This window comes from Cucumis melo, chromosome 9 (genome assembly GCF_025177605.1).
Source record: "Cucumis melo cultivar AY chromosome 9, USDA_Cmelo_AY_1.0, whole genome shotgun sequence".
Classification (NCBI taxonomy): domain Eukaryota; kingdom Viridiplantae; phylum Streptophyta; class Magnoliopsida; order Cucurbitales; family Cucurbitaceae; genus Cucumis; species Cucumis melo.
In genome coordinates, this window is record NC_066865.1 from 693473 (window position 1) to 704931 (window position 11459).

An 11459-nucleotide genomic window follows, 5' to 3' on the forward strand; every position below is an offset into this window, starting at 1 on the left:
AATAATTTCTCAAGTAATAGTTGTGTGAGAAAAATGTTAAATATCTACTCGAAAAAAGAAAATCATGTAAAACAATTTCGTTAGAAGACATTAATTAATTATTTCACTTGTTTACGTGTACGGATAAAAGGAAAAACGAGTTGTCAAGCGAAAACAATTTATTTGTTAGATTTCACCTTCGACAATTTATTTGTAGTTTACTAATTGTTTTCTATTGGGAAATAAATAAACAAACAAAAATATTTATTAGGGTTATATAATAGGATACGACTATATATCAATTTTAAAAAAACTAACGTATTGAAGATATGTTTTTTTTTTAATTGTAATGCTAATTAATTATCTTTATTAAGGTTTTTTCTTTTTGTGACTTTTCCGGTTTTATTGTTTATTTTATTTTTATCTTTAATCTACTTTGTTTTGGATGGCTATGTTTAGGTAGAATTTCAAATAAAATAGGTTTCTGGTCGAATTTTATAGGTCATTGGGATTAACTTTAGAAGAAAAAAAATGGTCAAAACACTTTATAGAAAGAAATATGCATATTTGAAAATTGAAAAAAAAAACATATACTTCAAATCAGTTACTCAAACACGTACCTCCCTTATATAATATATCGAATTAGATATGTATCTTATATTGAATATTTACGTAATTAAAAGTATATGTGTTTTTTAGGTTTCTATCTTCTATATTTTAATCTTCAAGCCAAATTCACATCTTCCATCTTTATCACTATTTTGTTTTAATAATTAATCAAGTTGTCGGATAATACCTTTTATGAATAAAAATAGTGGTCCAAAAGATAGTCACTCTTTTATTATACAAATAAACTACAACTTTATATTTTATTTATAAATACAAATAGTGTTACAAGAGACGAAGAGAATTGGGTCTTGGGTCCCAGACCACCTTGGCAACAATCATGTTCAAGCGAAGAACCAAATTTGTCATACGAGGTGTGTTTAACATGTCCCTAGTCCAGATGGACCCATGACACACTTGATTTTGCTTACCTGTTAACTTGGTCCCATAAGGAAATGGAAGAGACCCAAGCCAAACACTACCATAATTATAATGGATGATATGCACATCAATGATGTGAATACTACGTTTAGACTCTTTCGAACAAATTTATTGTTGTTTTTAAGTGAAAACAAGATATTCTTTATCTAAATTTTAATAATACATTATACCATATTATATAACTTATAAACTCAATTAATTTTTAAAAATATGAAGTATGTGTTATAAATTATATAACAATAATTATTGTTATAATAGCAATAATAAATAATGAAAATATTTTTCAAACAAGATATATGGTCGTTGGATTTAGATATAAAGTCAAATTTTTGGGCAAGTTGCTCCACTCCAACCCCTCCTTTCTCTCCATCTCTCTCTTGTTCTGTTTGAAGTGAAGAGAGCGAACGAAATGGAAAAAGGCGGCAATGGAGCCTCGTCGACTGAGGTCCATCATCTTCTTCATCCATGGCTTCTTAATTCCTTCAACAGATTTGGATTCCAACAAGCATTATTTGTTATTATCTCTCGCTTAAGTACTCTCCTCACAAGATTTCTATACATCTTCTGATTTTAATTATGCAGGTTGATCCGTCCAAGCCACCATCACTGACCTGGAAACGAAAGCTCGATTTCACAGGAAAATCTCCAGAGTGTTTCTCTTTCACTCTCACCGATGCTTGGCATATGGTCATCTACATTAACTTCTTAACTCCTTAGGATATTGTGCTTCGACGCCATGAAATCTGTTTCTTCTTCTTTATGTGATCTGATTTCCGTCGCTTTTCTGTTTAATTTTCCTAGGGCATGTTGGGCTACAGATTATGGCGTAACGGCAAGGAAGAAATCGCTAAAGGAAGAGTAATAATGACTGGCACTAGTGCTTCCAATTTCTTCTGAATTGATTCTGTTTCTCTGTTTTATTTTTGTTCATTTCCTCACTGTACCGTATATTCTCTCTCTCTTTCCTCAGATTCCGATTTATGAATTCTTTTCTGATCAACCAATCACATGCTACCATGGCGTTTCATTAGGGGGAATAGGGTAGGTATCCTCCACTTCCTCCTCCTCCTCCGCCGTTGCCGCCGTCTGATCTTTTCTTCTTGTTCTGACATTTTGAAATCGTGAGCATTAATTTTAGTGCAGGAAGCATCGGGCGTAGTTATAGAGGAGAGTTTCAACGCTTTCAAATGTTCTATGGACCGTGTGAAGATGAACCAGTTTTAGCCAATCAATTCTCTGTTAGTCAATCTCTATATTCTTATCTGTATTCATTTCAAGTTTATAGATTACCGGTTTAGTACTGAAACTCTGTTGTTTGCGATTTTATTTTCCCTCTCTATATTAGTTTCGCAAATTTGAAAATTATAGAGATTAAATTGGTAATCTGGATCAGATAGATGCAAATGACTAAAATTATAATTTGACCTGTTTGATTGATATCTATATATTTGTTCCGTTTTAGGTATTTGTTTCACGCCCAAATGGAAACAAATTCTCATCAGTATTATGCTCAGCCAAACCACAGAAATTCAAGTAAGATTCTGTTTGAAATTTTGGTATCTTTTAAAATAGTTGCTGGCAAATATGATTTTAGAAAATATAACTATAGTACATAATATAATTAATAAGGATTTCACAAACTTGTAATTCGAAAGTGAAAAAGTAGAACAGAATAGGATAAGAAGAGAATCTTAAATATTTTTAAAAAGACTAGTGAAAGCTAATAGATTCCATGTATTTCAAGCTACCTTGTAATGGTTTTGAGATTTGAAATGAATCTTGCCGTATAATTTCTTCTTACTTTATATTTTGAGCATTTTCCAGAGATGGAAATCAGACTGGCATAGGATCGTGGGACTGGAATTTGAGCGGAGAAAATAGTACATATCATGCTTTGTTTCCTAGGTCTTGGACAATATACAATGGTATTGTTTACATTCATTTGAATCAAATTCTAAATCTCCGTTATTCTTTTCAACGGTTTGGATTGACTTCCTGCATGTTTATTAACATTTTTTACCTAAACTACTATCACTAATTTTTTAAACTAGGTGAACCGGACCCGGATCTTAAGATTGTTTGTCGTCAAATTTCGCCAATTATCCCTCACAATTACAAGGAGAGCAGTTTCCCAGTTTCAGTTTTTACATTTAATGTATGGCCAATACTGAAATGAAAAAAAAAAAAAAAAAAACTAGTTAGATGATCATTTGACCAATTTGATGTATGAACTTTTGGGGAATGTGTTATGATAATGGCTTTTGATTATTGTTGCTTTTGGTTTATATGATGGCAGCTATCTAATGAAGGTCAGACTTCTGCACAAGTCACTTTGCTGTTTACTTGGGCCGTAAGTGCTACCAATTTCTTCTTATCCAATTTTCTATAGTTCGTTTTGATACCATGACAAGGTATTTTCTTACTTGAGTTTTGGAGCTCTGTTTTCTTTACCTCTTCAGAATTCAGTGGGTGGAAAATCTGGATTTACCGGCCATCACTTTAATTCAAAGATGAGGTAAGGATATGTTGTCTTAAGAGTTACTTTCGAAATTAAGTTGAGTAATAAAATCTAAAGTTAATATGTTCAAGTAAGAAAGGATAGAAAGTTCATCCAAATAGTTACTTTTTTTAGAAATGTTCGAAGAGAGAATATAAAACAGAGATAATAGAAAAATGTGCAAGTTCCACAACTTGTGAAGGGTAGGTGAAACGCCTATCGACAAGAATTTGGGATAGGGAGAAATTTGTTATACATTTATTCTCTCTAAGATGTGAAAGATAAACTTGTGAACAGGGCAGAAGATGGAGCTCATGGAGTCCTTTTACACCACAGGTTAGTACTCTTTGATTGAATAGACCAATATTTGTCATTCAATTATGTCGTTAATATTTTAAGTATATTAGTTCCACAATTTATTATTTTGTAATATATACTTTTTAAAAAATTCAAAGTTTAATGGTGGTTTAAAAATAAAAATAGCTAAACTGTACCAATTAAATTACCCTGACATGCCCTTTTTTCTTTGTTTTAAAAAACAATCTCTCCTCATCATATTAGATAAATTGTCCAGTAAAAATAATTATTACATATAACAAAACAAAATAACTACAAATCATATAAAAAAATAGATCAATCGTTAATAGATATATATAGACTTGTATTCATATCTATTAGTGATATTGATAAACAATTATGGAAGTATGTTAGCGTCTATCAACATCAATAAACTTTAAAATTTTAATATATTTTATAAATGTTTTTATAATTTTTTAATTTAGAATGATTTTTTTTTCAAAAGTATAATAGGAAGTTTTGAAGTATCACAACCAAAATTGAAACCAAACATTTAATAGGACACTTTTGAGTAGGTTGTTAACGAGGACCATTTTGCCACTTTGCTAAAAAGTATCAAAATACTTAAAAGAGGAAAAAAAATTCAAATGTTAAAATTAGAATTTTTTTTTTATAAATATTATATTTCAAAATTGTTATTCCATATTTCTTCTCATCTTTGCTGATTTCTTTCTATCGTCCTCCTCCTTTTTCTTTCATTGCGATATCCTTTCATTGTTTTTCTTCTGTTGCAATTTCTTTCCATCGTCTTTCTTTTTTTACGTCGTTTAATCTTTCTATCGTTTTTCTTCATTTCCTTTTTTCGTTGCGATTTATTCCCATATTTCTTATTTTCCTCTTCTTTTTTTTTACGTAGTTTAAATTTTGGTAACAAAATCTAAACGATCGTGTACAAAAAATAACAAAATCTAAAAAATCGCATATAAAAAATCTTTAAAAAAATCATTTATATTGGAGTAGCAAAATGTAAAAGATAATGTAAAAAAAGTAAATGATCGAATAAAAAAAAGTAAATGATCGAGTAAAGAAAATAAGCGATCGTGTAAAAAAAACAAACGATCGTGTAGACGAGTATAAATGTTTGTGTACTAAAATAATTTTAAAAAATAATTTAGTCAAATCTAAACGATCTTGTAGCAAAAGAATCTTAAAAAATTCGTTCACCTAAATCTAAACGACCGTGTACCAAATATATTACACGTGGTTGACGAAGTATTTTTATTATTATTGTGAGTCTGTGTGCTTTTTTCGTTTTCGAAATGTGAATATTTTTTCATATACTTTTGAAAGACCAAAAAAAATATATGTATTTTATTTTATTATTATAAAAAAAGTATTTGTAATATGTCCAACAGAACCGCCGGTGGACGTCCAACTGTAACATATGCTATTGCAGCAGAAGCAACGGATGATGTTCACGTCTCACTCTGTCCTTGCTTTGTAATATCCGGTGATTCCGAGGGCATTTCAGCAAAAGATATGTGGCAAGAAATTAAAAATGTTAGTACATCCTTTCATTACCCACCTTTTTATACTCTCTTTTTTTCTTTAAAAACAAGTCTCACCGTATCTTCTTCATGCCTAATTTCTCATTATACTCAGTTTTAAAAAAGATAACATAAGAAAGAAGGGAAAGCTTATTTGAGCAATTATTATTTCCAAAACAACATGTTCCTTTCGGTAACAGAAATTGTTAAAAGTAGAAAGTGTACTTTAAGTTTACTTCTTTATTTTTTCCTTGACCTGTTCCTTTTTTCGTAAATCAAATCATCTTTTTTCCAAAAAATATCAAAAGTCAGTGAACTGTCGGTGGTGAATGCATAATTGCGCAAAAGAAACACTCAATCATAATTCTTTAAAACAAAATAATAATAAAAAAATAAAAAAATAAAAACCAAAAGAATTTTGATTACAAGACAAAACCAATTAGTCACCAGTTACGACAACTGTCCTGCCACTCAAAAATTTTGTCGAGAAAAATAATTAAAAACAAGAAATGTAAGGAGGACCTTAATCTTACTCCAAGGGATAAGAGGACAAATTTTTCTTAAGACTAGGTAAAAAAATAGTATTTAACATAACATAAATTTAAATTTGAGGGGTTTGAATATACATTTGTTGACGGAGACTTTATAGTTTTAAAATAATCTGAAAAATTTTTAGAAGTGAAGCTTGAACCAATATTTATAGATAACTAGAAAACGTTTTTATCATTGAACTAATTTTTTATATTGATATTTTTTTCGTTTATATATATATATATATATTATTATAGAAAGCAAAAAATTAAAAGACTCGAGATCTCTCTAAACCTATATTAAATATATCGGTGAACTTACTCATATTTTAAGTGATAAAATTTTAATATTAGTATTTGGTAATTATTGCATATGAAACATATTTTCCAGCATGGATCATTTGACAAGCTTGGAAACGTTGCGGCGAATGGGGGTTCAAAACCAGGCTCTAGCATTGGAGCAGCTGTAGCAGCAACCTTGACCATTCCTCCCGCATCTGCCCGTACGGTCACTTTCTCATTGGCTTGGGACTGCCCTGAAGTCAAATTTGATGGGAAGACATACCATAGGTCCGTTCCTCACTTTTAGTCTTCTTAATGACTAATCTACCCTCCTCCCCCTAGCCAAAGAAAAATAAATAAACAAATTACCCTTTTCTTTTATACAACAAATTTGCACCTTAGATCATATTAAAAATAATACTTAAATTATGATGGTTTGATTATGTAATTAACCATTTTGTTTTTGACAAGTAGGCTTATAAACACTACTACCAATACGATAGGATTCACATTAGGAGTTAATATATATAAAGGGTATAATAACAATCAATTAAGGAGTGTATTAGAAACTTTGTTATAAACAGATGGAGGGAATTAAGAAGATAAAGCAATGCTTTTGTGAGGAAAAAAAGTAATTTTGTTATAAACAGATGAGAGGGAATTAAGAAGATAAAGCAATGCTTTTGTGAGGAAAAAAAGTAATGTTTGAGAGTTATCTTAACCTTGAACACTTAGGTTTATTTCTATAAATTCTTTATATCAATATATCCGGTTCTATCACAATATTGGTTTAGCAATGTTTTGTTATGTTTATAAGTATTGTGGACAATTTTGTTGTATTTGAAAACTATCTTTAGTCTCTTTTTTTTTCCTAATAATAATAGTAAGTTTATTTATGGCAGACAGTATACTAAATTTTACGGAACTCTCGGAGATGCAGCTAGAACTATTGCACATGATGCTATTTTGGGTAAGTCATAAATTCCTTGGATGTTATAGTTCAAATTAGATATTGGGAAAATGGTAAGTCATTATTTCGAGTTTGGTAATTGGTGAATTAAACTTGAAAATAGAACATGGAAAATGGGAGGCTGAGATAGAAGCATGGCAAAGGCCAATCATTGAAGACAAAAGGCTACCGGAATGGTGAGTAATTGATAGAGACTTTGGAACAAATAAACTCAAATCTTAATGTCACATTCCATTCCCATAGGTCCCATTCCATGGATATTTGATTTTGGTCGATATATTGTAGGTATGCGGTAACTCTATTCAATGAGCTATATTTCCTAAATTCTGGTGGAACAATTTGGACAGGTAATCTCGTTCGATATTCAACCATAATTAAATAAGATAGTATGCAATCATCGTCATTATTGTTGTGTCAAATTAAGCAAACTAATATTAAAAAAAAATTAAATAAATATTTAGTCAAATATTCTATTTTTTTACCATTTTACTTCTTTATAAATTTACCCACAAAATATTGAGAAGCATATTTGTAAGATATCAAATTTTGGGTACATGCTATTTGACATTCAAATTTGCTCATCTCAGACGGCTTACCTCCCCTACAAAACCTATCGACCATTAGTCATAAAAAGTACTTCCTCGAAAGATCAAAGTCAGAGCCCAATGGAGGAGTGCCCAACGGCGTCCACCGCAAGGATGTCGCCGTCGACATACTCGAGAGAATGTCTCAGATCTTCGATCAAACTGACGGTGGCGCCGGACCCTCAAACGCCGCACTCGGAACCAGACTTCTTCATCCCGGTGAAGAAAACGTCGGCAACTTACTTCTTGTCGAAGGAAGCCAATACCTAATGTGGAATACTTACGATGTCCATTTCTACTCCTCTTTTGCTCTCATCATGCTTTTCCCAAAACTTGAGCTCAGCATTCAAAGGGATTTCGCCGCGGCTGTACTCATGCACGATCCCAGAAAGGCCAAGATCATGAGCGACGGAAATTGGGTTCCTCGAAAAGTTCTTGGAGCTGTCCCTCATGATATTGGGTTCAACGATCCTTGGTTTGAAGTCAATGCTTACAACCTTTTGAATGTCACCAGATGGAAAGATTTGGGTTCCAAATTCGTTCTTCAGGTTTACAGGGATGTGGTTGCTACAGGGGACAAGAATTTTGCAAAATCTGTTTGGCCTTCGGTGTATGTGGCCTTGGCTTTTATGGAGCAATTTGATAAGGATAAAGATGGGATGATTGAGAATGAGGGGTTCCCTGATCAGACTTATGATACTTGGACTGTGAAGGGTGTGAGTGCATATTGCGGTGGCTTGTGGGTGGCTGCTCTTCAGGCGGCTTCTGCATTGGCTTCTGAGGTTGACGATGAAGCCGCTGCTCATTACTTTTGGATCAAGTACCAGAAGGCTAGAAGTGTTTATGAGACGTTATGGAATGGATCCTACTTCAACTATGACAATAGTAAGGGTCCTTGGAGTTCATCTATTCAAGCTGATCAACTAGCTGGACAATGGTGAGTGAAGAACACTCGATTGATCCCCTCTTGCATTTACATTTCTTCATCTCATCTCATGTGACCAGGTTGAAATTTGCATGATTTTGGTGAAGTCTCTAGTCTCTGTTAAGAAAATGAACACAATCTTATGCTTTGGGTTTAAACGAAGGTATACACTGTTGGTTTATTTACTTTCAAAATGATGGTTTTTGTGTTTGTTTTTAACTTTAGTTCATTTTGGTCCATTATTTTTAACCTATGTTCATTTGAGTCCTTAATACTTTTAATAAGTTACATTTGATTTTCATTTTATCTCATTTTTTCAAGGAACCCAAATAGTCACTTCTCGTAAGTATAGGACTAAAATGGACATTTTAAAAGTACAAGGAATCAAAACAAACCAAAGTTGTGAGTGTAGTGACTAAAACGTTTCTTTTGAACTTAGAAGGACGAAATTAAACTAAAGTTAGAAAGTATTTATACTATATTTTACCCATACCTATAAACCTAAAAGTTTGTGTTCGAGTAGCAGTTCAACATGATATCTATTAACTATCATATCAGGGGTTGGACAAGAAGATGACCAAAATGGTCTCTGTTAGCATTTCAATTTGACTATGTTTCTCACATTCACAAAACACAGGTATGCTAGAGCATGTGGGCTTTGTCCCATCGCTGATGAAGAGAAGATAAGGGGTGCACTTGAGAAGATATACAATTTCAATGTGATGAAGGTGAAGGGAGGAACACGAGGGGCAGTGAACGGGATGTTTCCAGATGGAAGCGTTGATAAATCGATATTGCAGCCAAAGGAGATTTGGGCTGGAGTTACATACTCTGTTGCTGCCACTATGATTCAAGAAGGATTGGTGGAAACCGGGTTCCAGACTGCAATGGGCGTTTATCATGCGGCTTGGGCCCAAGATGGCCTCGGGTACGTACACTCTCTTCCTTTTACTATCGAAGTTCGCAAGTCCATTTTACAACTATGCCTTCAAAACATAGACTCCCTAACTCCAAACTTTATTACTCAACTCAACTAAGCTCTCTGCAAACGCTCCAATTGTGTCACTCTATGTCCTCTAGTTGTATCCACTTTCTACTGAAATTTGTCTTCTACCTCATACCAAACCAGCCAATTAGCACTAGAGACAACCGTATAGAATCAAATTTCATACTATTGGGACCATTGAGATCATCTGGAAGTAAAATGTGAAAGAGGCATATGGTTTTGGCAGGTATTCATTTCAAACCCCAGAAGCTTGGGATGTTGATGACAGATTTAGATCAATAGCGTACATGAGGCCATTGGCGATTTGGGCAATGCAGTGGGCAATGATGTCTGACTCTAAACCTACCAAATTTCCAACCAAGGCGTTTTCTGAAATGGAAGAATCTGCTTTTGCCACTCAACATACTGCTTTCTTAAAAGTTGCATCTCTCTTGAAGTTGCCTTCCAACGATGGTGCTGCGCAGAGGAGCCTTGTGGAGGCTGCTTATGATTTCATTTGCAAGAGATCAGCCTAATTCATCAAACCACTCTCCTATGTGATTTTTTTTTTCATGGAAATAAATTGCACCAAGCATTTTCTTATTGCTTGTTGTGAAAATATGTTTGATGTTTAGTATTTGGCTAAATGTATCATATTGTATCTATTTTATTTTAACATTTCAATATATTCAGTTTTATCAATCTGACTTTTGCTGTCTAATCTTAATATTATCAGGATGTTTCCAACTTTTGGTTTGGTTTGGTAATATTATTAGGGTTATCATTTACATGGATAATTTGAATCTTTGATGGTAGTTTGGAAAGGCTATTCTTTTACCATACAAATTGTTCCACTCACACGTAGTCCTGCGAAAAATAGACTATGTTTGGATTGATTAGAGAAAGTATAGTTTTAGAAAAAAAAAAATTTTTTTATTTAAAATCTTTTGATAGAAACCGTTTAAAAATACATTTTGAGGATGTTTTAAAAGTTATTTTTGATCGTTTTTTGTTCTCAAATAATTTATTTTCAAAATTAGACATCTGAAAAGTTAAATCAAAGTGACCCATAATTGCTCGTCATAACGAGTATTATCAACTACATTCGATTGCATATATAGGAACTTTTGAATAGGATGCAAGAGAATGATTGTGATTTGTCTTTTCATAATATATATCTCATCAATGCAATTGATACTATCAACCTTTAAAATAAATGTAACAAAAATTAAAAGGTTTAGAATTTATACAAATGTCATAAAATTACGGAAAAAATACGAAAAGATAAACACGAACTTATACTCACTTATACTACATTTCAAAGTAAAAAAATAGTTCTTAAAATTTAAACTTTAAATTTGGTAAGCATTAAATGTGTAAATAATATTTAAATATATCTCCCATATATATACAAGTTGTCATTGACATTCAATACATCAATATGTAAACAAAACTTCACTTCGCCACGATAAATATTTGAATAGATGCATAACTTTTTGTTAGATCAAAAATTAATAATTATTTGATAGTTGAATTATGTTTGATTTGACTATTTCTAACATCCACTGTCAACAAGAAGCCCAATTAGGCCCATAAAAGCCCATATAGGATCTAAGCCCTAAAATATTTATTTGGGCGATATGGAGAATAACTTGAGCGTTAGCATTTCCTTTCCCCTAATATAAATATCTCAAGACCGCGAAAAGGCTACGTCTTCGCACAATCACATCACGTCAGTCTTGGAGGGGAAGATTAAGATCGGTTGGGTTTAAGAAGATTACGACCGGTTGGGATTAGTCTTGGAGAGGAAGCTACA

At 32.3% G+C, this 11459-nt stretch overlaps 1 protein-coding gene across 3 annotated transcripts; it reads left to right on the plus strand.

Annotated features, from left to right (window-relative positions):
* Window positions 1-1304: 1304 nt before the first annotated feature.
* Window positions 1305-10345, plus strand: LOC103498676 (uncharacterized). Of its 3 annotated transcripts, none has more exons than XM_008461370.2 (19): window positions 1305-1471; window positions 1609-1713; window positions 1828-1884; window positions 1997-2067; window positions 2165-2264; window positions 2489-2559; window positions 2851-2951; window positions 3078-3181; window positions 3323-3376; window positions 3486-3541; window positions 3821-3859; window positions 5236-5380; window positions 6289-6467; window positions 7082-7149; window positions 7253-7325; window positions 7435-7496; window positions 7737-8670; window positions 9296-9586; window positions 9891-10345. In XM_008461370.2, the coding sequence occupies exons 1-19, from the start codon at window positions 1436-1438 to the stop codon at window positions 10177-10179; spliced, it is 2835 nt and encodes a 944-aa protein (XP_008459592.2). In that variant the 5' UTR covers window positions 1305-1435; the 3' UTR covers window positions 10180-10345. The 3 variants fall into 3 exon arrangements, with proteins under 3 accessions (XP_008459592.2, XP_016902431.2, XP_008459593.2); XM_017046942.2 differs by having other exon boundaries at window positions 1417-1540; XM_008461371.3 differs by lacking the exons at window positions 1305-1471; window positions 1609-1713 and having other exon boundaries at window positions 1822-1884; window positions 2170-2264.
* Window positions 10346-11459: the final 1114 nt, after the last annotated feature.